This window comes from Balaenoptera physalus (assembly GCF_965194825.1).
Source record: "Balaenoptera physalus genome assembly, chromosome: 5".
In the NCBI taxonomy this organism is placed as follows: Eukaryota; Metazoa; Chordata; class Mammalia; order Artiodactyla; family Balaenopteridae; genus Balaenoptera; species Balaenoptera physalus.
In genome coordinates this window covers 98,376,218-98,403,803 of record NC_138884.1, presented here as the reverse complement: position 1 = coordinate 98,403,803, position 27,586 = coordinate 98,376,218, and the positions used below count along the sequence as shown (strand labels likewise).

General features: G+C 45.5%; 1 protein-coding gene across 1 annotated transcript in view; it reads right to left on the bottom strand.

The window, feature by feature from the left end:
• SEL1L3 (SEL1L family member 3) overlaps positions 1 to 26,731 on the bottom strand; it is a 101,005-nt gene extending 74,274 nt beyond the window's left edge. Inside the window, exons 1-5 of the mRNA XM_082464549.1 lie at positions 26,389 to 26,731; positions 13,981 to 14,551; positions 3,655 to 3,781; positions 1,896 to 2,017; positions 1,427 to 1,542 (exon numbers count right to left, since the gene is read on the bottom strand). Coding sequence (XP_082320675.1) covers positions 1,427 to 1,542; positions 1,896 to 2,017; positions 3,655 to 3,781; positions 13,981 to 14,551; positions 26,389 to 26,556 — 1,104 coding nt within the window. The 5' untranslated portion in view covers positions 26,557 to 26,731. The remainder of the gene's footprint in view (positions 1 to 1,426; positions 1,543 to 1,895; positions 2,018 to 3,654; positions 3,782 to 13,980; positions 14,552 to 26,388) is intronic.
• Between the last annotated feature and the right edge of the window lie 855 nt (positions 26,732 to 27,586).

Here is a 27,586-nt window from a genome sequence, read left to right as displayed (position 1 = left end):
TGCTGCCTTGCAACTAGAAATTTAAATTCCATGATATTCAAGATTCTCCACATTCTAGCCCTAAAGACATTTTTTTCTTCTATTAGCGTTCTATAGGCAGCGAATTTCTACTCCAAACTGGTTTATCTGCCAACCTCCAATGATGTGCTAAAGTACCCCCTCCTTGCTTCTCCATTTAAACTCTGCCCATCCGTAGGAACCTTCTTTATGAAACCTCCCCTGAGCACCCCAGGGTGAAGTGCTGTCTCTCTTCTGTGAATCAATCCGAATCATTTGGCAATTAAGCTCGCCTTATGACACCCCTTCACCTGCTTAATGTGACTTCCATAAATAGTCTGTAAGCTCCTTGAGCAGAGTGCCTTGCATACAGCTGGTGCAAAATAATATCTGTGATTTGCTCTGATGATTTGATACCTAAGTGACACATGGTACTGAGCTGACCTTAAGAGAATGCAGCAACCAAGCTATGCCGCCATAATCCTCATGCAAATGAGAAGCTAAAACATGGACCACAGCAATGTCACCTAACAGCATTAAGGAAACAAACATACAAAAACTGCCAGCTAACATCTTACAGACTCTCCTCAGGAAAGCTGCAAGGACTGACTTGATTTCTTTTCTCTTCAGAAAAAGGAAATGTGATAGACCTAACCGCCAAGGGAAGTCTGTGTATTATCTAATACACAAGACAAACAAAATGTCTTTTCCGGTTTTGTTATCGGAAAATTACAAATGAACAAGAAAAGCTGATGAGAAAATAAAGTAACCAGAAAAAAGGAGCATACTGACATCGTATATATGAAGAAATGGAATTATCTTCAATTATAGCAAGAGGTTTGTCATAATCCATAAAATCTGTGTTATGAAAGCTTGAAACTATTACGTGCAGTGTTTTATAGTACAAAGTAGTTAAAGAACCTCCATCTCACCAGAATTATCACTTAGGTTTGTTGGTTGCTATTTGTCGGTTTAATGCCAAGCATAAGCAATTGTTTTAACTGCCCAAAACAGTCATACCATTTCTTGGCTGAACTAACCAATAAATTTCCTGTAAAAAAGTTGTAGAGTTGATAACACTATATAAATATGGCCAAAGCTGTCTTAACATTTATCTCCCCAAAGCCTATCTCGCTAGGAGAAAAGGCTTCAATTGCTCAGATAATTGTGGTTATGTAGCTGGCTATATTATTTACTCATTCACAATATAGTCGAAAGAAGCACTTTAAAAGTTAATTAAATGGGATAGAATTCTTATGATTTAAATTTCCAACTATAAAAATTTGATTAAAAAAGTGTTATGGTTGTAAAAGTTTATCAGATGCCACAAATTTGTTTTTGCAGATTTCCTAGCTCCCTGACTTTACAGCAGTGCTTAAATTTAAGTGACGATGTTGATATGAATCACGGTGGAGCCAGCTTTCAGTACCTGGCCGCCATTAAAAGACATATCCAGGCGACACCACTCCTTCAAGGGTATGGTGAATTTCGTTTTTACAGCAAGGTCTTCTCCTTTGACAAGATGCATTTGAATATGCAAGTGGCCTAAAAGGAAAATGAAAGCTTGTGAAAATGACAGAAAATACTTAGGAGTGAATGAAGGGGCTATATCTTTTCGACGACTGTCCTAAAAAGCTATAAGACTAGATCACATTCCTTCTTCCTTTAAATAAAAGCAAAGCAAAGCAAAACAAACAAAACACATATGTGCATTCATCTGTATATGTTTGTTGTAAGCTTCCAGAAAAAAAGTTTAACTTGAATCCCATATTTGGAAACCATCATTCTCATTGAATTGCCACATTGACGACATTCCTTATTCTAGACAGACGTATCTGCCAGTAGACAGAGCATAAGAAAACTACACTATCGTTCTAAAGGTTCTGTTTCATACTTACCCTCTTCAGTAAGAAATACAGAAGGCGTGCCGTACATCTCATTAGAATCAACAAAATACAGAATCCCACAGAGATTGGCCTTGCAATAATGGAGTAAATAAAGCCACAGTGAAACAGTAAACCTGTAAGAGTGAGGAGAAAAAAAATTCTGCAGATTGATATCATCCAAGAGCAGGTAATTACAGTTAACAATGACGGAGTAAATTGCTTTCTTTCCAATGAAGGGATGAATTTGCCTTCGTGTTCATCATGGGAGATCAGCTTGCAAAGCTTGATTTTTGAGACAAAGGAGGTAGTTATAGTAACTGCAAAAGACAGGAGTTAAGCGTCGCTGTACAAAACTAGCAGACATGGTACCTTGCACCAAAATCTCTTCCTGTGCCTTTCTGAGCTTCGCACAGGCCCACCATTTGAATCCTTGATTAAGGCTTATAAAGCCAGACACAGAATAAAAATCTGGATTTTAATAAGAGGTGACTTGATAAGAAGCTGTTCTAATTTCAATGATTTAAAAAAAAACATAATTAGGGCTTTTTGAGCAATTTTGTTTCTTTCAAAGATAAAAGCCCTAAGGCAGAAAAATGCCATAATTTGCAAATGGCACCACTATATGCTAATCAGGACACACAGATACAATTTTAATGCCCATATTAGGTTATTCAGTATCACAGTTCTGGCTGACCAATGTGGAACAACTACTCTAATTGTTCCATTTCTGGACTAGGGCTATTTTAGTTGAAAAAATATTGTCCATCTGTGATTTGTGGAGTGAGGATAAAATAACAGTGGTCAACTTAACTAGGACACATTTAGCCAAGCTATGTGATCCACCAATCATTCAGCAAATATTTGCTGTTAGAACACTTGCTTGATGCCACACATTGTGCTAGTGACCAGCAGTTTAAAGATAAGCTGGGAGTAATGCATTCTGCACGTGAAACATGAATCAAGGTCAAAACCCGTACAGAGAATGCTCTCCATTACCCCAGTAACCAATTCACAGTTTGGGTTAAAGGGGCAGCAGCCCCAGGTTCTTTGGGGACTCATCCCAACAAGACCTTTAGAATATTCTGGGCTTTATCATCTGGCCTTCGAATCGGTGGTAAGATATGCAAACAGATGGTACCACACAGCTCCCTCCTGACCCACCCAGCTGAGCAAGCTCATGAAGATAAGTTATTACAAAGGAAGCTTAGCAAGAACATACGCTTAGTAAAGTGACTCAAGATCTTTCTACAGCCAGCAGCATGGGAAGAATTAAATCACCCTGCTAAATCCATCCAGTCTGAGGTGAACCACGAACAATTTTCAGCATCTTCAATTCAGCAGAAGGAAAAAAATATATCTGGGTTTTGCTGAAATCAGTGGAGGAGATCAGAAGTTGTGAGATTTCAAGCAGTTCATCCAGTCTTCCAAGACAGAAAAGGCAAAGTGAAGGTTGCAATCTGGCAGGGCTGTGGCTGGCTGCACCTGACACCTTGCAAAGCCTCAGGATCCAACACCTGACTCACCTACTTGGGTCATTCCCAGCACCAACATACAAGGTCAAGCGAGGATTGATTGCTAAGTGCAAGAATAATTTCAGAATGCTTTGAGGTTCCCAGGTCCACAAATTCTGCCTAAGCTATGTAGATCTCATCATTTATCCAAAGCATATTACAAAGGTAGGTCTTCCTAACTGGCTCCACTAGCCTGCTCTGGTCCTCAGATAAAAAGAGCACTACCGCCCCACCGGCCCCCATCACCGGCCTCTTCTTACACTGGGTAATCTATCCGCTGGCGTCGGGTGGCCTCTAGCTCTCGATTCCGAAATCTCGGGAACTTCTTCACAATGCCTGTGTTTTCTCCACTGGAGGCAAAGAGAAAGCCCAGGAGGGTGACCACATCTGTAAACAGCAAGACGGCTGCCTTTTAATTATTTCCAGAAAAACACTGCTTCCAACATCACATTCTTCCTGGAACCCACTGCCTAGCTCCCATCAAACATTTAAATGAAGATTCTGAAAATATTAGCAAACATTTATTGCACACTGAATATATGCCAGGCACCTGAGAAGCACTTTATAGAGCTATCTCAATTTGTGTTCATAGCAACCCTATAAAGGAGATTCTTTTTTAGTCCCATTCTACAAATGAAAAGCCCAAGGTATAGAGAGGTAAAATAACTTGCCTAAGGTAACAGAGCTAATAAGTAGTAGAGCGAAATTTCAAGTTTCCAGCTCAGGGTCTATGTGCTTAACCATTTTACATCCTGCCCTTCTAATGCTAAGAAAAGCATTTTGAATTTATGTAATAGTAATAATAGTTAACACTTCAGTAGCACTCACTATGGTCCACACTACTGTATAAAAATATATATATATATATCTATATATAAATTCATTTAATCCTCATTATTATCCCCAGTCTATAGAGGAGGAAATAGATGCACAGCTGCCAAAATGCTAACATTTATTTAACACTTAGAATATGCCAGGCAACATGCTAAGCACATTTCAGGAATAATCTTGCTTAGTTTCACAATTTATGAGGTAGATTCTATTACTGTCCCCCTTTAAACTGAGCCTTAGAGAAGGTTGAATAATAAGAGGCGGAGCTGGGATTCAAACTCGAGCAGTCTGGTTTCAGAATCTATGCACTTAAAATTGCATAGTTTTTTTTTTTTTCATCTGTGCAGACTTTCCACATAACCTCAACATGTTACCCTATGCAAATATTACTAACCATACTCCTTAAAACTAGGGAGGCTTCCACTTTATTTTGCAAATGTGTGAGAATTCTGTGGTTCTAGAAAAGAGGAGCATCCATAACAAATCTGAAAGGGAAAACTGAGTTATTTCATCTATATTTAATACCTACAAGGCTGATATGGATTTTTTTATTTCCAATACCCCACCCCCCTTCAAAGAAAAAAAATTCACCGAATACAACCTAGAAATAAAGATCACTTTTCTCTTTCTTAAAATGTTCCTTGGTTTAAATATCCATAATTAAATGGTGGAAATAATCTATTTTCCTGGGCTTCTTAGAGTTGACTTCTGCGCAAGTTACCGAATGCCACTATTGGAAGAAATTACAGGAGCCTCAGCCCGGGATATTGGACACCCCAGCTCTCATTCCTCAAGGGGGAAAAATGTTTTATTATATAAAGAGGTACCTCTGGTTCATTACAACTTGGAAATCATAAGAGCAATGTTTTCATAGTCTCAGAAATGCATCTGGAAATCCAAAAGCGTGGAGTTATCAATTCCAACAAAAATACTTCAAACCTTATTTCTTTGCAATTTGAGCTCAATTTGCGCACACCGGACTTGCTGGTTAGTTACGGGAGTGGAGGGAGGGGATTAGAAGTGGAAATACTGCAAGGGTGTCTTCAGAATCCAAGGAAAAAATTCACCAAGAGGTTGATATCAGCCAACCTTGGTTGGCTTCCACCATGTTGAGTGGAACATAAGAGACCAGACGGTCATGTCTGCCCCCTGGGAAGCCTTCTGCTAGTGATTGATGTTGAGTTATCCAGTGTAGAGTAGAAACATTTATCAAAATGAACAGGATTTCATTCTGCCCAACCTGACTCCAGTAAAAGGAGGCTTCATAAAGGAGGTTTCCAAAGTGAAGGGAGTTAAAAGTGAATGTTGATGAGCCATTCCTTTATCCAGTGATCAACGAAAAGCTGGCTGAATAGGAGAACTTGCAGCAAAAGACTGTGGAGGGAAACTCTAAGATGCAAAGATCTAAAATAATTTTTATAAACACATATCTTTTGTATCCAACCAAACCAAAGTGATGGTGGTTCTCTTGTAAAATCAGTAGCTTTAATGGTTCTTTGATTTGGAGTTCTATTACAATTTTCCCTCAGTATAATATTGTCTTTCCATTTCATTAGAAATAACTAATATGAATGAAATTTGGGGGCAGGGAAGGACTTCAGAATTCACCTAGTCCAGGATAACATTTTCTAGTAACTGACTGGCTGCTTGGAGTGCTATAAATGATGAGTGATGGGTGTCATAGGCACTAGAATGGGGAGTAACAGTACCAGTGCCATGCCCCATTAAAGAATTTACAGGTAGGAACACTTAAGCCCAGAAATTGGGCCCAAACAGGTTAAATGGCTCGCTTACATAGAATGTAAGCTCCAAGAAAGCATGCACTTTACTTCATTCATTATTCCATCCTCAGAGCCAGAAGAGTGGCCAACATTTGATAGAGGCTCCATAAATATTTAGGGAGTGAATGAATGAATGGATGAATGATCAAATGAACATAGTTGTGGCCAAGTCAGAATTTGAACCTGTCTTTCACCCAACACGTTCCATAATTTTATAACGTGCCCCATGCTGTCCAAGCCAAAAATTAAGTCTCTCTTTTTTCAGGTCCTTCCCCCAGATCCATTTCTTTGGCTAATCTTGAATGAGGAAGTTAGGTAGGGAAAAGGCATCATTATGACGTAAACACAAAATGCCAGGAAAACAGTTCAGGTTTGGAACCTACCCCCTTGGTCATTTTGCTTGTTTTATTTCCTCAGATTCTAGAGCAAAAAGACGCATTAGATATAACATGGTGCAAACTCCTTCATTTGGCAACAAGAAAAGGGTTAGTGTCTTGTTGAAGGCTGTATAACTAATAAGAGACCCAGGTATGACTCAAACCTGGTCTGCCACTGCAAAACAATGAGCTTTTTATTAAACCACATCACATCTCACAAGCCCTCACAGAGAGAGCTAGGACTGATGTTCAGCTGGCATGCCCCTGAGCGGCTGTACTGGTTGTTAAAGTACCGAAACATGTCAGTGTATTGGTTAGATGATTGGTGTTGCCTTGAACCTCCAAAGCCCCCACCCACTACCCACCCACCCTGGCTTCTCCTTCAGAGTAGAACCCGGCTCAGCAAGGATCTCCAGCACCATCCTGTTTCAGCACCAGGGCCAGCGCCCGGGGGAGCCTGACTGGGGCCCCCAGCTCATACTATTTGTTAAGTATTTTGAGTATCATCCTGAGTGGAGTGGCTGGGGGGGTTACATAGCCCATTCTCCAGTTCAGCCTAGTGATCAGAGCCCTGACAGGACACCTGCTCTGGGGAAGGGCCCGTTTCTACATAACAAAGCCCTATTCAGGATGAGCTTCAAATACATCACAATGATGCAGCTGAGATCCTCAGTCCCTTTGTGGGGAAGTTAGAGATAGTCTTGAGGCAAGGAATAACTGTGGCTAAAAGTTTGTAAGGGGAACCTGGAGGAAAAGAAGCTAAGAGTTTCCCACCCAGAGTAGTAAAATTAGAATGTCAATAACTCAATCTGCTTTCCAAATGCAGGACACTAAACAGGCAGCGGCGATCTGGAGTTTTATTTTCCTTAAAGCCAAAGCCTGAGAACAAAAACTCTACCTTCTAGCAAGTATGATTTAGGTCAGAACTTCCACCCCAAAGGATACTAGGCAGTGAAGTGAGTGACTAAGGAAGTCTGTAACATACTCAATACTAGGAGTCTTAAGAATAAATAAATTCCACTCCCAGTAATTTATCCCCCCAAAATATTTATTTGTGTGTACAAAGATACATGTACAAGGATGCTTGGAGAAACCTTGTTGTTGATGGTAAAAGACTAGAAATGACCTGCATGACCATCAGCAGGGGACAAGGTAAATAAATTATGGAGTGTCAGGCAATGCAATGCTAAGGAGCTATTGAAAAGAATGGGGTTGTGTAGCAAGTACTGACATAGAAAAATCTCTGCCATATTGTTAATGAGCGCAGGGCCGAGTCTATAGTATCCTCCAACGTGTGCATGAAGAGAAGGGGCTATCAACCTAATGCTTATATGGGCAGAGAACATTTCTGGAAGGAGACACAGAAACTAGTGTTATTAAGTTTGCTTCTAGAAATAGGACCAAAAGAGTAGGGTGGGTGGGAATTTACTCTTCCCCCAAACCCTTTTATGCTCTCTGAACTTTCCACCAGGTACATGTATTACTTTTTTGGCTACAAGGGAAGAGAACAACATCTCCGAGCATTTCCGTGCAGGCGGGGAGAAGGAGCCAGCCGCATGCAGAGGTCTCCCCGCGCTGGGCGCTGTGGTGGTTCAATCCGCTTCAAAGAGGCAAAGTCCAGTGGGTGAGGAAAACAGGGTGATCCAGGTCAGTGAAAATTCAACTTAAAACAAAGTGTATTCCTTCTAACTTAGAACCTGGGTTAGGACTGAATTAGCATATTTCAGAGAGGTGGCTTAGCAAAGTTGAAAGAATCAAGAACTGGGACTCCATTAACGAGTTCCCTGGGCCTCAGTGTTCCCCTCTGTAAGGAGAGAAGGAGAATACTGTCCTTCCCTGGGGCTACTAAGGATTAAATGAGACATTCTGCATAGGAAAAGTGGTTCAAAAATCATAAAGGGCAATGCAGATGCTAGGTACTCATTAGCAGTATTACTGAAAAATCCAGTCTACAGTGATTAACTGGGGGAAAGAAAGAACTGTGTCTTTTTTTTCCAGAAGTATCAAATGTGTAGTTCTTATAGTTACAAAAAGTATTATCATGTCATTAACCTGAATTGTCTCACTGAATAAACTGATATTTTCACAGAGACACGTAAAGTCTGTCTCCAAAATTTGACTTAGTCTTCTATGATTTTGTTGTAAAGGAATTTTGTTATAAGAAATTCCACTTCCAATCTATTGGACCTGAAAATGAGAATGAATTGTTAGTGAAAAGAGAGTGGAGAGGAAGGAAACTTCCAGGTTCCCCAGTTTCTGACTTAAGAGGGAAGGTCAGAAAAATGTTCATATAGGTAGAAGTAGGACAGAATGCTTACTGCACCTGACCCTGGCATTTAAGAACCTCCAAAGTGCGGCCCCAACCTGCCTTCCCAGTCTTATTTCCTGAATTGCCTATCTCACACTTGAGACTCTACCTGAACAAATAATGGCTCAAGTGCTGCTACTCCACACTTCACCTGTGGCAGACATCGGTAAGCAATCCGCATGGCACTCTTTCTCACTAAGCACAGACTCGGCCTCAGAATCCCTCTCAGCACTGTGCTCTAGGTAGCCACCCCCATTGCTCTGGGCTGGCGTGCAAGACGAAACTCATTTGCCATCCCTCACACCAAGGGATGTAGGCTAGTCCCCACTCCCCCAACAGTCTGCATTGCCTCCTCTTTTTTTTCCCTTCTGCCTGGATGCCTTTCCTTTATTCCTTTTCTGACAGTGAAAACTCTACTCATCCTTCAAGTTTCTGTTCAAATGGCACTTCCTCTGTGAAGAACCCTAGCAAAGTGCCTAACACGTCGACTGCTCAGTAACTTTTTTCAATGAATAAGTGACTTAAATAAGTAAATAGCTTCATGATGTCATCTGGCAGTATAGCTTAATGGTTAGGCATGGTGTTTGGGAACCAAACGACCTGGGTTCAAGTCCTAGCTCCATTATTAGCTGTGTGACCTTAGACAAATTACTCTACCTCTCTGAGTCAGTTTCCTCCTCTGTAAATAACGACAGTAGAGCACAGGGTGGATTAAATTAGATACTCGCACAAAGCAATTAGCCCAGTTCCCGGCACATAGCGAGTGCTCAGTAAGGGAAAGTAGCTGTTACGATTGGTAGCTGTGTTTACTTCCTGTAAAACCACCTTAAAGAGAGGGACCATGTCTGCATCTTTGAGCCTCCAGACTTAGTAAAGAAATTGGTACGTGATAGGTGTTCAATCTTTATTGAATTGAACATGATACGCATCATAAGGGGGTGGTGGGTACCAACAGAGAACTAGGGGAGGCTGGAGGGTAGAAAGTTAATTTCTGATGTGGGAATCAAAAGAAAAGAAAAGTGCTTTGGGGGAAGGAGGGGAAATTTGAGCTGGCTACTGAAATATGAGTATGATTTTGCCAGGAAGACATGAAAGATGGCACTGGGGGTGGGGGAGTGTTGGGGGGCAGCCAGGGATGGCAGCTGCCTGTAAAAGAAGCTTCTTTAGCCGAGGCATAGGGGTGGGAGATCACAGACTCAAACTAGAGGGCATGTGCAGGGTGCAGGTGAGCTCATGTGTGGTTGCAAAGGAGAATCACTGCAGCTTTAACCAGCTCAGCCCAAACGGGCTCCACCCGGGAAGCCTCAGAGTGTGCTGGCCCTAGGGAAGGCTCGTGGCTGCCGCCCATCCCCACATGCTCCCTACGATAGCCGTGTGAGGGTGCTGTCACAGTGTGATGGTCACACATCAGCTAAGAGAGAAAGGGTCCTTGCCCCTTGGCCCACAGCATTCATCACTCAATCAACAAACAGTCACCGCGAGCCTGCTGCGTGCAGGGCGTCGCGCTGGGCACTGGCACCAGACAAAGCGGGACTTATGGAGCCTGTGTTCTAGTATGGAGACACTCAACAGGCAGATAAGCCATTACATATATTTAATTACAAGGTCCAGCCGTGCCAAGGCTGTGAAGGAAATAAAAGGTGGATATCGATGGGACGGGAGTAGCAGGGGTGGGGCTGCCGCCTTAGATAAGGTGGTCAAGGAAGCTGTCCCGGATGAGATGCCATTTGTGCAGAGGTAGGAATGAGATAAGAGAGCAAGCCACGTAGTGATGTGGGGGAGGAGCATCTTAGGCGGAGGGGACAGTAATGCAGATGTCCGAAACTGGGAGCGAACTTGGTACATCAAGGGAGAAGCAAGCAGGTCTGCGTGGCTGGGACAGGTGGGCAAGGGTGAGCGTGGCAGGAGATGAGGCCAGCAAGGGGACAGGGACAGATTCCACAGGCCGTGCTAAGGGACATGGCTGACCCTTCCTGATGTGATGGGAGGAGCCGCCTGCAGGGGGTGCGGTGAGCTGCTTGCACCGGCTGCCGTGTGAGGAACGAGGGCAAGTGGGGAGGCCATTTGCAGCTTATGGCCGGAGTCCAGACAGGACTTAGACTAAGATGACAGCAAACACTGGTGAGAAGCAACTGAATATGCAGTGACGGGCCGAAGATAGAAGCAGCAGGGCTAGCTGACCTGTCAAAACAGGACGTCAAGTCCAGGTGCGCCCCTAGAGCTACCGGCCTGTGTGGTTGATTTCTTCCTCTGGGTGAGTCAGGCACACGTGTGGCTGGTGAGGGGCAGCAGCTAATGGCCGGTGCCCTCCCCCGGGGGAAAGGACAATAAGTGGCCTCAGGCAGGGGGGACCCAGCCGCCGATGGCCCACACGCCCAGGATGCAGGAGGAACAGGTGCATCCGAAGGGCACGTGGCCGAGCCTTGGCACACACGTGTCCTGAAAGGCTGCCGGCTTCTGATCTGGGGTCGGTTTACTCAGCGGGGCGGGACAGAAGCCGGCTGCACCTCCACCGACAATCAGCCCACCGGCCCGGCCTGGCAGAGTCCCAGCCCAGGAGGTAAGCTGCAGAGCGTCTGGGCGCACACAGCTCGGGGCCTGGGAGCCGAAGCTAAGGCTCTGATGGAGGGGGACTGCGGCCACACTCACAGAACATCGGTGCGTGGGGGCTGGGCTCTCTCTTTGCAAAGAAAAAAAGAAAAGGCAAGCGAGTCAGTGGGTGCTTAGTTCAGACGCAGACCTCTTGTATGACATCAGGCACTTGACACAGAAAATGTCTCCCCCCCCCCCCCCACACCAGGGCTGGCTGCAGACTGTGACGAGGCCAGGCCCGAGAGCTCCCCCGTGGCGCCCTGACGCCACCTTGTTGTTCCCACTTGACTCTTGTTCTTCAAGAGCCGAATAAAGAAGCCCCTGCTGGGAACAAGCCAGAGGCCTGGCCCCCTTCCATCGCGCAGACAATATCAAGAACAGAGGTCGTGGACACTCTGACAGGACTGCTGCAGGCACTCTTTTGATTTGTCTTTTTAAGGGAGGGAGAGGAAGTGCTCCCCTTTTCTTAGCCGTACAAACAGTTGGTTTTGAGGGCGGCTGAAGCTCCCCGCACCTATTTCCAGGGACTCTGACTCTTAGAAAAGGTTTTCCTCTGCGTTCTTAGACTGGTTCTCAACCCAAAAGTACTGGTCTGAAGGAGGCAGGGAGAAAAAAAAACCCTCTGTGCTGTTCCTGAGCCCTGTGAATAGGGGAAGGAACAACAAAAGAAAAGAAAAGACGTTTCACAGTTTCAGGGTATGTTCAGGAGCCCTAAGTACTCAACCGGTTCGTAAATGACTTCATTTGAAAACTTCCAGCTTGCAATTCAGTCATTCTTCAGTGAGAAATATGTGATTTGCCAAACATGAAATGGAATCATTAAGCCCTGACAAAATCAATCGGAGGCAAAGCAAAACTGTGGCTGCGTGTGCCCCATGCTTCCTTCTCCTTAACAAATTAGATATCCCTGCGGAAGGCATTCCAGATGGATACTAGCATGGGGTTCTGCCTGGAAGAGGGACGCACACTGATCATCAAAACGCATGCAGCTCAACGATTTCAGAGGCTTAATTGCCCACCCCGCCCTACCCCCAATGTGCGCACACACAGGAAGGGAATTTGTCTTCTTCTTCTAGTTATTTCTGTATTTAAAGCACTGCACAAACATAAGCCAGACACAGAAGAGGGCTATTAAAATAAAATGTAGGATGAAATTGTCTAGAACTACGCACACTCAAAAGTGCATGTAAAAACCAGTGTAAGCTGAATAAGGTCTGCAGTCTAGTTAAGAGTATTAGATCAACGTCAGTTTCCTGGTTTTGACATTGTACTATAGTTATGGAAGATGTCACAGTTAGGGGAAGCTGGGGGAAGGATACAGGGGACTCTCTCCCATTTTTACAACTTCTTACAAATCTCTAATTATTTCAAAATAAAGAGTTTTTTTTTTTTTACTGCCAAATGTGTTGGCTCTACAGCAAGTGGGCTCTGGCCCTTTAAGTTTTCATTATATGCAGGGATGTTCGGGGGTAGCCCCAGGAAATACTCACTGCCAGTGTTCTCACTGTGTCCTGAAGTCACCTTGCTCCAAACCAGTCCTCTTGGAGACTAAGAGGTGTCAGGCACGTCCCTGGGTCTGCTGTCACAGGCCTGTGGACTTCCTCCACCCACCAAGCCCGCCTGGGGGTCCAGCCACTGCAACTCAAAGTCCCACCAGCTCTATCCCTGCTCTAGAGGTTCTCAAGCTTTAAGGTGCATCAGAGTCATGGGAATGTATTTAAAATGTGGATTCCAGGGCCCTGCGCCCCACACATCCTGGCTGAGCAGGAAATAGATGAGGACTGGAAATCTGCATTTGCAACAAGAGCCCTGGTGGTTCTGTTGCAGGTGGTCTTAGGCTCCTACTTTAGGAAACACTGCCCGACTCCGGGCGGGTGCCTGGGAGCATGCCTGGATAGGCTTTCCGTTCCTGGATATGGAGAGGAGCTGGCGGGCGCTCAGCGTCCATACAGCAAGGTGCCCAGGCAACAGTGGAGAGAACTTCAGCCCCCCTTCTTCTAAATGCACGTAGCCAGAGAGCTCCAACCCCAGTGCTTCAAAGAGGCTGAGAAAGGGCACGGGAGCCTCCTCTATTGATCCTTCAGTGGCTGTGACCCTGTGACGTTTAGGATACAATACAGAGTTTGCATTCTATCATCACTGTGGCTACTACTTTTTACTGAGTGATGATTATTGTGCTGAGCACATTTCATTTAATTCTCACAATACTGCCCTGAGGGAATTGTTATTTATTACCCCCATTTTACAGATGAGAAAACTGAGACTCTGCAAGTTACACTGGCAGAAAGTGGCAGAGCCAGGAGTTGAACCCAGGTAGGCTTGGCTGAAAAGCCAATGCTGCACGAAAACTGACACATGTGGGATTTTTGAGGGAGACGGGGAGGAAGATTCTCCTGATCCTCATTTCAGTGGCACTAAAGCTCCTTTCCAGTGCAAAGCAGATCCAAGCCTCTCAAGGTACCCCTTCCATGGCTCTTTGTCCCTCTCTCACCTCCCTGTTCAATCCTATTCTCTGCTACTCTGTCTCTTCTCAACACCTTTTCACTTTTCCTCTTTCGTCCCCAAAGTCCAAAATTACAGATTCCATTTGCTTTGTCCCCCACCACTAATACAAGAATTTTCCCCTGCCCTCCTCTTATGATCAAAGCTGTCTGAAAAAAAATGAGAATTAGGTTCCTAGCAAGGCAAACGACCTACCATTCTCAAGAGGACACTGGGGAATCTTGTTTGCTCGAAGGTTCCAAATATAACCCATGTTCCACTCAAAGCACACCTGATGATCTTTGAAAGGGCGTTCAAAAGGTGGGATGGTCTTCAGCAGGGTATAATTCTTCGCTACAGCATGTAGCAAGTTTTCCTCCCATTTAACATTCAAGTCTTCACCGCTATATCGGTGAGTAATCCAGGCGCGTAGTATCACCACAGATACCGAAATGGAGTGTCTGATGAAATAATCATCTCTATAAACCATGATGCTTGGAAATTTCACATGTACTATTTGTGTCCTGCTGGTGTGAAGATGTTTCTCATTCTTCCACCTTTTTTTGTACACAGGAATGCTACTTCTGAACTCAGATGAAACCACTGCTTCCAAATTGACAACACAAGGCTGAGAGCATAAATACTCCACCGAGACTTCAGAAACGTTGCGAACATTTCCTTCAAAGACAGTGAAATAAATAAAGTCTTTGTAAGCCACGCTCTGCTCAGCTCTGGGTATCACCGACGTCGTCAGGGAAGTCTGCCTACCCAAAGATGGTACAAAATTCTGAAAAGAAAAAAAAAAATAGAGAAACCTTAAAAATGATCATATTAACAGATACGTGAATCATTATTTTCCTGGAAGAAAAAAATATCCATTTACATAATGTAATGAAAGTGGAAGATAAAAGATGTCGAAAGCACTACCGAATAATTGGAGAAAAACCAACATACACACAAATGAAGATTAGGCCACATTAAACTCCCTCTCCAGACTCAGTAGCATCTGCTCATCAAGATGGGACTTTCAAATCTACGTGGCAAACATTCCAGAGTTGGTTTCCAAATGATGGAGCTAGTTCACGACAAAGCCAGGAGCAGTGAACGTGCCTTAAAGTGAAAAAGAGGCAATCCAGCTCCAGACATTTCCAAACTATTGTCCTGACTTCAAATGGTGGTCAAATGCAGCCAAATCAAAGGATGGGAGAAGAGTTCAAAGTGCACCGGAGAGAACACATATCAGGGATGCCAGCTGGGGCGCTTTTTCTCCATAAGTTCTGAGCTAGGACAGGCATGCATGATGAATGGGCCAGCAAGAGGTTTCTATTGCTCCAAATCACACACAGGCAGGCGTGGACCACAAGCTGTGTTGTCTGATTCTTTCATCATGCATGGCGCCACAGGTGCCAAGAAAGATTTTAGCTGCAGGTTTATTTATCTAGTTCTTCATTTTTTCATTTTTATTTTATATTGAAGTATAGTTGATTTACAATGTTGTGTTAGTTATCTAGTTCTTTAGATGATGAAGCCCTCTCAGTGTGGACTTTCCTTCCAGAAGAAATCTGGAAAGTTTGGTCCTGAAATTAAGGCAATGTTTTGATCATGAGGCACGGATGGATGGATGCTAAGAGCTCTTCTTCTAAATGTGACTTTGAGATTTAGACATCCGTAACACAATAGCAAAAAGGTTACTTTGGACCAATTTACACCCATTAGAATGGCTACTATTTTTTTAAAAAAAGAAAACCACAAGTGTTCGAGAGGATGCAGAGAAATTTGGAACCTTTGTGTATTGCTGGTGGGAATGTAAAATGGTGCAGCCACTGTGGAAGGCGGTACTGTAGTTCCTAAAAAATTAAGCACAGAATTGTCATATGATCCAGCAATTCCACTTCTGGGTCTATATCTAAGTTGAAAGCAGGGCTTGGAAGAGATATGTTCATAGACTTACACCAGGTTCACAGCAGCATTATTCATAATAGTTAAAAGGTGGAAACAACACAACTGTCCACTGATGGATGAACAGATAAACAAAATGTGGTATATACACACATGGAATATTATTCAGCCTTAAAAAGGAAGGAAATTCTGACACATGCTATAATATGAATGAACTTTGAAGACATTATGCTAAGTGAAATAAAAGTCACAAAAGAAAGAATACTGTCTGATTCCACTTATATGAGGTACCAAGAGTAGTCTGATTCAGAGACAGAAAGTAGAATGGTGGTTACCAGGGCTTGGGGGGAGGGAAAATGGGGAGCTGTGGTTTAATGAGTACAGAGTTTCAGCTCTACAAGGTGAAAAGAGTTCTGGTGATGGCTGCACAACCATGTGAAAGTACTTACTGGCACCGAACTATAAATTTAAAAATGGCTAAAGTGGTAAATGTTAGGCTATAAATATTTTAACCACAAGTTTAAAGAAAAAGGTCACTGTGGTCTTCTCCAAAGAAGGAAGAAATAGGGACCTCTTTCTTCAATTCTGGCTTAAGGCTGTAGGAGGGCCAAAGGTGAGTAACACGCGAAGTCTGGAATCAGAGAATCACGTTTACAAATAGCAGACACATGGCAGAACATGGCCTGCACTCCAGTCAAACTAAATGCAAATCCTAAGGGAACACAGCACCAAATGACAGTAATTCTGACTGGGGGCTCTGGGAAAGGCTTTATGGAGGAAATGGCATTTCAGTTGGGCTTCGATGGATGAAGAGAAGTTCTTTAGGTAGAGAGGCAAAGGGAGGACACTGCGAGTGGTGTGAACAGTTTAAACAGAGACATGAAAGGAGGGACAGGCGGCTGTCCTGGGGGTCTAGCAAGCAGCCGGGTTTGGCCAGAGGACAGAAGGGGGGTAAATAAAGACACAAAAGGACACGGGAATATGAGGGTCACAAGCCCTTGGTGATAAGCCAGCCCACCCCAGTTTTCAGACGAGGACATGGCAACCCCGAGGGGATGTTCTCCGACATCCCGCAGCTGCAGGCTTAGCAGAGGCCGGCCCGGAAGCCTGGCTCCTTTTCCTCACGCCCACTCTGACATTCTCCACCCCACAGCACACACCATGAAACCAAAGATTTGCCGTTCCACAGCTGCCTAAGAACTCCAGGCTGATTCTGCTTTCATATGAAGACAGATACAGCCAGCATTTGTCCACAAGCGATGGTTTATTCATTTGGCCAGATGTGCCGAGACGTGGCCCCCTTCTCAAGATTCAAATCGAGCTATTAAGCCCATAGCAGCGTTTAGCCGAAGCCAGAGACTGCTGGTGCTGATGGGAGCTGGACCAGAGTGGTGCCCATGGGTGACCTGCGCTCCTCAGTCCAAATGCCCCCAAGGCTTCCCTTTCTCAGCTCCCCGGAAGGAGACATTTGCTTATTTAGTGAGACAATAGGGAGCAGAGTCCAGGATATGCTGTGGTATATTAAATATCACATTGTGTCCCTTCTCAAAGAATGACTTAAAACCTCTTCCTCGTTCTTTTCACGTATACCTTAATACCTCACCCAGGCCCCGTTCTCCCACCTCAGTTTTTTTAAATCACATTTTTATTGCTGATGCTAGGAACTCCAGCGAAAACCTCTTTTAAACAGAGCTGTCTGATTTCCTTAAATTTCATTGGAAAGTGCAGTTAATTCATTTACATCTTATTGCTAAAAATGCCCCAGCCCACTTTTCCACGTTAATAAGCACAGCATCATGCTAAATATAGTTTCACTTTTGCTTGGTGACCCACATATTTCCAGACCCCAGGCTCATCATTGTGGAGGTGGGTGGTGACAGATGAGAATGATAAAGGTATGGGACACCTGACTGTGTATTCTCTCCAGGACTTTTTCTTGAAATTCTGTTTTTAAGGAAATCTACATATACGCATATGAAGATCATTTTGTTTTCACTGGCTTCAGAGTCTCAAGTGAAGTAAAAGTAAATTCCAGGTTGATGGGTCCTAGATGTGTGCTATCCGATATGGTGGCCACAAGTCATACTAAGCACTTAAACTGAGATGTGCTGTAAGTGTAAAAGATACAATGGATTTCAAAGACTGAACACAAAAAAGGATAAAAAAAAATCTCATTAATAATTTTTATACTGATTACATGTTGAAATGATAAGATTAAGATACAGTGAGTTCAATAAAATGCATTACTAAAATTAATTTTACCTGTTTCTGTTTACTTGTTTAGTGTGGCTACTAGAAAATGTGAAATTACATATGTGGCTCAAATTTGTGGCTCACATATTTCTACCCAGTGGTGCTATGCTAGATCTGAGGTCAGAGACTTTTCCTGTAAAAAAGGGCCATATGGTAATTATTTTGGGTTTTTCAGCCGCTTGATGTCCATCTAGTGTGGTATCAAGAAAGCAGACATTGACAACACACAAGCCAGTGAGCATGGCTGTGGTCCAGTGCAACCTTGTTTACAGAAAAATGTAGCTGGCCGGATTGGCCCGGGGGCCATAGTTTGCAGATCACTGTTATAGACTATCAAACTTTTATTCTAGATAGAGTTTTTGTATTATTAGGTATTATTTATTTTGTCATTTTTATGAAAATGTGTTCTCGTCATTATTTTAAATTACAGCCATTTTCAAAGATGACAAGATCATATAATAATCAGCTGAATTAGAAGACCACTTAAAGTGCTATAGAGTTTTAAAGAACACAGAGTGACAGAAGATATACTTTTTAAAGGAATAATCACATAGGGGAAATAAGATGAATCACCCAATCAGGCATCATTTCCTATACACGTGGTTGATGGGGCTTGATTTGCTGTTTTGCCAAGGGTCCCTCATGGGTATGTTGACACCTTGCTAACGTTTCTTTCAATAAAGATCTAAGTAGGATGAGAAGTTGGAGCTAGGCTAGGAAGAGGTAGAATTTCACGGTCTGACGGGTCTTCCCTGGCGGTCCAGTGGTTAAGACTCCGTGCTTCCACTGCAGGGAGCACAGATTCCATCCCTGGTTGGGGAACTAAGATCCCGAAAGCCACTTGGCGCAGCCAAAAAACAACAACAACAACAACGAGAATTTCATGGACTGAGATAGATGTTTAAAGAAGTGAGAGAAACATTAGTGACAGCTGGGGAACAAGAGAAGAGCAACTTCAGGGATAGGGTGATGTCCCTAATATGATGGGGGTATGCCAGCCCCAAAGAGGACCTCAGAGTTACTATATGTGATTTGAGGAGCATGGTCTAAATCCCTCAGGAAGGTTTTGCAATCTTCCTTCTCGTGGGCACCTATGTAACATAGGAAGCTGGCATCTTGCGGGTTGGAGCAGACCCAGCGGGCAGCTGCTACGCCATGAGTCGTGGCTACCTCTGTTATGTACAAAACCAACACCGATTAGAGACACATCACATTCTAAATATTGATTAAGCTGCAGCTGATTTCCTGGCTCAAGTTATGTGTGTGTTATGAGCTATTTCCTGCCAGGAAAATAAGGCAATTAACTTGAAGAGTTTCAGCTACGGGCATGACACGTGTCCAACCTTCATAGGTATTTTCACATGCCAGGTTGCATTAACATAAGCTAAAAATTACCCAAACGTTCCTTTGTTTAGAAATTATGAAGCCAGAGTCCACGTCTTGTTCATTGTTACGTCCCCGGCTTATAAGATAGAGCTCGGCACATTGTAGAGTTTGGCTAAGGGTTTTTTGCTGAAATAAGTACCAGGCGTGGGCATTTCTGCCAGGTGCCTCGGTGGTCCAACTCAGATCAACTGCCCCACAGCCCTGGGGGCACCTGCATATAAACCAAAGCACTCGATCCAATCTTGAATCCCCACGAAACTTTCCTGACATTCACAAGTTCTTTGGGGCAGGTGGGGGGATGGGGGTTGGCACGTCTCTGTTTTTCATCCAGCCTCATTAATCTCCTTCCAAAGAACATTTCACTGGGCCCCTGGGGGTCAGAGTTGACCCGGGGGACTGTGAGGTCAGAGAAGGTGGCACTCGCATCCACCTTGTCCCGTTAGGTTGGACTTCTCCCTTTCAGACAACTGCCCTACATTCTAGAACTTTTCCATTTCCCCACACCAAAAAATATAAATTAAAAATTTTAAATTTCCTGCCCCTCCACCACCTGTTGGACTCGTGCTCATCTGGCGAGTTCACCCATATTAATGTGATAATGAAGAAACACTGCGGTAATGTCACATCTCTGCATTTCTAGGCCAGCCTGGTGGAGATAATGCCTTAAAAACAAAGGCCAAATGCACTGCAGCTGTAAGCAAGATAGTTGCGGTGTAAAGGGCACCTCTGTGCCCCTCAAATTGTGCCATTTAGGCAACCACATAGATGTTTCACCTCGGAAGCTGCTGATCTGCTCCGCACACAACGGAGCTGGGCCCTGAAAGATGCCTGAGCCCTCAAACATCTGTTTATACCAGAATGAAGCCCTAATCAAAGTCAAATTTGACAACATCCCACACAGTCACAAAACATAGATTCCTTTGTCTTTGTGTAATTGTGTATGTTTTGTAAGTTTTTTTAAAAAAAAGACAGAAGTAGGTCATTTCGTGTGTGTTCCTGATAAAAGACCCAAAATTGGAACTCTAAATGCATTCCGTTCAGCCTGGGAATCAAGAAACAGATGAACTTAATGTATCTTCTGGATGGAAAAAATAATCTATCAAAACCACCTGAACTTTTTTTAGGATGAGTCCATCTCATTCCTTTAAAAATCAGTAAGAGGAAACTCTACTCAAATAACCTTCCCTTGTTCCAAAGATGTGAGAAAACTTGGCTCTTTTCTCTATATGATCCACTTATTATTTAAGGAAACAGAGAGATTAGAAAATCTTAACTCACGTCACTTGTGTCTCTCTATGGGCAGTCCATTTACACTTACATGTGCATGTGGGTATGTCTGATTGCAAACAACAATTGACTACTTTTCTCATCCTTGTCCATTCTGCCCCACAGTCACCTAAGAAAACCTTGGCTCTTGAGCGCCCTCTCTCCAAACTGGCTGGATCAAACTTTCCAGAGGTCAAAAGGTAATTGTATTGGCTTAGGAGGCCTACGTTTCCGATATCTGCCAACTAGAAATAAGCAAAAATTCTGTTTATGTCAACAAAGCATGCAATTAAGCAGAATGAGCGATGACATCAATATGGACTTCGAGGTCAAGATGAGCCTTGGGAAACATTTCCCAGCCGACCCGTATGCCTTCCCAAACCTGAGAGCTGGCTAGAGAAACGCCATTGCAATAACGATCAACACTCCTTGCTGTGTTGTATCCTCTCCCCCTTTTAATACTGTTTGATATGCTATTTCTTGCTAACACAAATTATGAGAGGGTAACCAAGTTTGGTGCAGTTTAATTTCATTGAGTACCTACTACGTGCTAGGCACGGGGACAAACGCAGTAAGTCTTCTCATTCACTTCTAACCTCATCCTCTCACACTGAATTTCATAGAACTTCTCCCCTCTAACCTCACAACAGCTCTCTGAGGGACACAACATTCCAGTTAACAGCTGAGGAAATGAAATGGATTCAGAGAGGGTGAGTAACTTGCACAAGAACAACCAGCTACTAAAAAGCAGAACCAAAATTCAAATCCATAGCTGCTGACTCCAAAGCTGGTGATGGTGTGCCTGCTGCCCTCCAGAAACACCCAAAATGATGCCCTCACCTCATCCACTTCTACACCTGTCACCACCTTCTGGTTACAGGTGGGGGAATCTTGGGACTTGGCTCACTCTCGTCTTGAAAGTGTGGGGTGAGGGGCTAAAATCACATCAGATCACCATGCATTATGTCTGGGGAGGGTAGATGTTATCTTACTCACAAACACACACGCTGCACTGAGCTGACTCCCCCGCTTGGTTCAGCCCTTCTTCGGGTGAGGCTGGGAGGCAAATGACAAGCCACCAAAGCAGAACCTCCTCAGCAATTCCTCACATTCCGCATGCCCTCGTGCCCCTCCGTTCCTTTCTCCGGGGAATGGGATGAGCCAATAAACAGGGTAACTGAATTCACTTCAGGCTATTTACGGTCTACTCCAGTCTATCCAACTTCTCCGTGAATTGCCTGGCTTCTTTACGCCTTCTCTGCTACCTTCCCTCCAGCTGCTCCGTTCAGCCAATTGGTGGCTCCCACACTTTTGCCAACGGGCAGCCAGAAGGAAGAGAAGGCGAGAGGCAAACACGGCCAGTTGGGAGATTTTAGGGACTCTGGTTGGAATGAATGTGGCAGCTATTGGCTGATGTGAAGTTAGAGGATGGGTCTCTGTGTTTCAAATATCCATAATCACTCTTGCACAAACTGGATAATTGAAGGTCTCTATACCTTGTTTTGAAGTCCCTAGGTCCTGTGTTACACAAAGCAAGGAGTTAATGAACACTTCTGGAGGGATAACTGATGGTCTGTGGTCGCTTACAGAGAATTCTGTACAAGACTCTCACAGTCACTGTCTGCTAATGAGCCTCACATACATCTGCATCTGTGCCGCTAATGCCCTCTTGTTTCTTTGTCTTCTGGTTGTCTCACAAGTGCAAATGTCCGCTTGTATTATTTCAGCTCTACAGCTGACACCAATACCAGCCATTGTGAGATTTGTTTTCTCATTTTAGAAAAAAATTATACTTCGAGACCAGGGTTCGGAAGAGACAGAATTGCCTTCTCCAAGTGCCATTGTCACAAATGGGGCTGGGCAGTCTCAGGCTGTTCTAGCCAAGTCTGGTGGAAGGTAAGAGTTAACGATGGACGAGGATGGCTAGGGGGTCTCTGAGGCAGAGAAAGACCAGCATGGACCCCACTACTCAGCACCTGTAACCTCAGTGGAAGCGCTTTCCGTGACCTTTTGCTTTCAAGGCCCCACCCTCTCTGGGGAGGCTCTCTGCATCTTGACCTTTGGTGACCTCAGAATTTGCGGGGCAGCTGCTGGAACCAGGGATCATCTTTTCAGAAATCTGCTTGGCATCGTCCCGTGACTTATCTTTCAGGCCTCATCACAATTATTCATGCTTTGGCAGTACGCTAGCTACAGTCACAGTACTGTTCTTGGGCTGCAACTGAAGGTTATTCTGTCCCAGCCGATGGAGAAGGAATGTGCCCATCACCTCAGGACCCTGTTCTCCATGAGGGTGGCAGGGGCTTAAAGGCATCTGACTAGAAGGCCTCTCTCAACCTCTTGAGAACCAGCAAATAGGTAAGGATAACACAAAACAGGAGTCAGTCCCCAAATCACGGACAATTTGTCTTTGGAATACATTCCAAGGCACACTTGGCTATACTCTTGGACACATGTTCATACAACCTCAAGTGCTAAACTCTGCCAGCTGCCTCTGGATTATACAAGGACCCCATCCTTTACCTCTCTATTGTGATGGCAAATATCTTCTGGCTTTACTTTTTTTTTTTTTCCCCTCTTTAACATCCTGCTTCTACTCTGTGGCCTGGGCTTCCAGCTTTGCATATTTTAGGCTACTTTAGACATGACCTCACATCCTGGCCAATTTCACAGAAGCTGCTAATTTTGAGAACTTTGTTAATGGCCCATACATCTATGAATAACGGGAATGGGTTACAAGCAGCAAAATCCAGAAGGCAATAAGCTAGAAGGCAATGAACGGCTAGAAATGGGGCTCTGGAAGGAGATAGACTTGGGTTTCAAACCTGGACTACCTGTGTGGCCTAGTGCAACTAACTTAACCTCTCTGAGCCTCAGTTAACTCATCTGAATGGGGATCATACTAGCTCCTACCTCACAAGGTTATTGTTAAGACTAATATTGGATAATGCATATAAATAACCTAGCACAATGCAAACTACTATTATTACCACTACTACTACTATTATTATTTAGGTTTCCAAATTATGGGATAGCTTTCTTCCTCTAGTGTCTACCTATTCCTGAGGTCCTGCTTAGCTACTCTGCTCGACTTCTACCCTCTATCTGTCCACCCCCCTGCCCTGACCAATCACTTTCTCTAGGAAGTATTCCTTGATGTACAAGACACACACTTATGCATTTTTCTCAGTAGTTTATGCTTTTCATGTGTTCATGCAGCTGTTTTACATTTTCCCCAATTTGCAACTGAATTTCTCCAAGGTCAAGAAGGCTTACCTTTCAGCAGTTTCTCTGGTAGCACATACCTCTCGAGCAAAATCCCTACCAATGGCTAGACCTTTAGAAAGAAAGGTGAAGCCCACTTTCCAAGTCACACTTTTGCTTCCCCGGGTTTTGCAAAACTTTCTCATTCAGTTGAAAAATGGTTTTCTTGTTTATTCAAGTTTTTTTTTTTTTTTTTTTTTTAACAGTAGCATATCCGAAGCCCATCTGAAGGAAACACACATACTCAGGAAGCACTGACATTTCCCTCTCCATGGTAGTTCCAAAATCCATCCCCTCCTTGTCTGCCAAGACATTCATCCATGGTCTAGTTATTTTCCACATTACAGTATTTTCTGTAATCTCTCTTTTTGGAGCCCTATCTCACCACTTCGCTAACTCACCATAGTCTGTCCATAGCATCATTTTTCTCCTCTCTGTGATCTGCTGTCTCAAATCCCCCTTGGTCCACACAGAAATTTTATAAATTTATTTTTTTTAATTTTATTTATTTTACTTTTGACTTCGTCGGGTCCTCATTGCTGCGCGCAGGCTCTCTCCTGTTGCGGTGAGCGGGAGCTACTTTTCGCCGCGGTGCGCGGGCTTCTCACTGCGGTGGCTTCTCTTGTTGCGGAGCACGGGCTCGGGCTTCAGTAGTTGTGGCACGTGGGCTCTAGAGCGCAGGCTCAGCAGCTGTGGCTCACCGGCCCAGTTGCTCCACGGCATGTGGGATCCTCCCAGACTAGGGCTCTAGTCCGCGTTCCCTGCATTGGCAGGCGGATTCTTAACCACTGCACCACCAGGGAAGCCCCCATACAGCACTTTTATACTTGCTCCATCATCTGTCTTTGCTCCTGTGGACCACTTAGGCCTTTATTGCTCTTGTTTCTCTGATTTCTTGTAACTGTCAAGAAGCAGTCTCTGCTTGCCAGGTCTTGGTATTTCCACATGGAACTTTCTTGACCACTTGTACATTAATGTTTCACACACTGCTCTACTACATCATTTCTGCCTCTGTGGGTAACCAGTGCACTGTGGACAGGAATCATCTGTTTAAACTGCAACCCTGTCATCTGTTATGGCAGTTTTATTTATGAGCCTGTGTGCTGTAACCCTGTGGCATAAATATTAAATAATAATATCTCCTGGGTGAAAAAAATCATTCCTGTTAACTGACAACTTCTTACAAAAATATGAACTAAAGCCAACCACAAAATCTGGTACTGGCTTATTTTACAATATGAGGAAAAGCATGGATTGCTCAACAGGTAGATGAAGAGGCAGAATTACAATTTGCATTTTTACATCCTCTTGCTTCAAGAAATGAAACATTCAACAAGTAAAGGGTGTCAAAAGAAACTTGGGCTGAGTGGCAAATTTCTTTGGAATCAAATTCTAATTCCTGCCAGTGTCTCCTAAGCCGTTTTTTGCCTCCAAGAAGAAAGTCTCCAAATAATGGCAATGCCACATAAATGAAAAGATTCTGGACAATGACACTACTCAATTTTTTTTCTTTTCTTTTTTTTTTTCAGCATTCTGTGAATTTCCTATTACATCAGTTTCATGATTCAGCATTTTCCATTTCATTTATTTACAGTAATATATGGCGAGATAACCCAAGGTTTCTGCAGGATCCTGGAACTAAGGTAGGCTGGACAGAAAGGGTGTCACCTCCTGTAAATTTACTGTTGTTTAGGAGAATTCAAAGCAGAAGAGAGCAAGCCAGCAAAGGAATTGGGGAATATTCCCCCACCTTGTTCCGAGGGTCTAAATTACTCTGGTATTTTAAATGAGTTGGTTTTGAAAAACAGGTTACTGCCATTTAGTTGATGACTAAAACAAAAGCCAGGAAGTGTGCAAATTGTAAACGGACACGCATGAGCCAAACGTGTTCTCTGAAATGACAATGTTCAAGACGCAGCTAAAGTCCCCACTCTGGCGGTAAGCGTGCTACAAAGAACTAGATTTCTTTCTGGCAGCCGCAACTTGGCTGGAGTGACCATGGAGGAGTTGAAGAGCGCTGGAAATACGAGGTTCATCGCCGGGTGCGTCCGCACAAAACGGTCCGGGCCATGAGGACCGGGTGGAAACTAAAAGGAGGGGCGAGGCGGGTGGCATTCACAGAGAGAAAGAGGCGAAGTTGGGCTCGGGAAGGAAAGGAACCTCGAGAAGATTGTGAGGGACGCCCAGGGCCGGCAGGGAGGGAGCTGGAGAGCCGTGCGCAGCGGGGAGGAAGGAAACGCGGGGTGGCGAGGCTCCCAGGTGGAGTGGGGGACAGCACTGGGTGTCGAGGGGAACCTGACCCGGGTCTGGAGCGGGTCTCGGAGGGAGAAGAAGGGACCCCGGCGAGAGCGCAGCGCCGCAACTCCGGTCCACGCACCGCTCTCCGCGCCCCGGGTACCCGTCCCAGGTGCCGGGAGCGCCCAGGGTGCGGCGGCGAGGAAGAGACAAAACTAGCCGTGCCGCACCCGCCCGCGAGGTGGAGGTCCCCGACCGCCCCCACCCGCGTCCCCGGGGCCCCGCGCGGAGGGGAGGACCCGGGCAGGGTCCGGCGCTCACCAGGTAGCAGAGCAGGAGCAGCGCGCAGGCAGGGCGCCCGCCGAGGCCCGGGGGGACGCCGCCGCTCGGGGGGGCCATGGCTGCGGCCCGGGGGCCGGCCGCGAGCGGCAGGGGTTGTTGCTGCTGCTGCCGCCGTGGCCACCCGAGCCCCGCGCCGCGCCGCTGCATGGCGAGGCCGCCCGGATCCGGGCCGGAACAGGTCACCTGGTGCAGGGACCGGCCCCCGCCCGAGGCGCCACCTTCCCGCCCGCCCCCGGCCGGGCCGGCCGCTGCGCGCGGGGCCACCTGCCGCCGCCGCCGCCGCCGCCGCCGCCGCCGGACCCGCCGCCGCCTCCACTGCCGCTCCCGCCGTCGCCGCCCCCGCAGCCCCAGCCGAGCGCCAGCTCCTCCCAGCCTCCCAGTCCCCGTCCCCTCCCTCCCCTCCCCTCCGCTCCCGGCCCAGCCCGCCTCCCGGCCGCTCCCTCCGGCCCGGCGGGCAGCAGGCGCCCACGCAGGTGGGGACTGACCCGGGCCCCGCCCCCTGGCCGCCGCCCCCCCGCTCCCGGCCAGACCCCCTTTCCCTTTCTTTCCTTTCCTCCTCCTTCCCCACCCCCCTTCCGCGCTCTTTCTCTCCGCGATCCCTCTCCCCGCCCTCCGCTTCCCTTTTTTCCTTCTCTACAATTCCCTCACTCTCACCTCTCTCTTCCTAACCCCCTCTTTTTTCTTTTTTTCACTTGCTTCCTTCTCTCTCAATCCGTTTCCTCTCTCCACTCCCTCCTCTTATTCTATTCCTCTCTTGCGCATCCTCTCTCTCCCACCCACTCCTTTGGCGGGTCCTGCAGCCTAGTTCCCGCCCGTGCAATGGGTTTTTGTTTGGTTGCATTTTTGGCGAGGGCGCCATTCCCGTCGGGCGCAGTGCGAGTGTGCCCCCGTGGAGTCGCGCCGCGCTGTGGCCCAGCTTCCAGTCTTTAAGGCTGGATTTTGACCCTTACCAACCTCCACCTGTCCACCTGCAGGCGCGGGGCCTCCTCCCTCCGGGCACAGTTTTAGCCCGGGGTGCGCCGCACCCTGCCGGCTGGTTCGCGGCACGTTCTGGATGTTTCCCGAGGGTTTTGTGCCGGGCCGGCGCCGCTGCCGCCGAGCTCTTTGTTTTAATTGTCCAGAGTGCCGGCGCCCAAATCGCGTTTGTATTTGATTTGCATCCCTTTGCCCCGGCTTC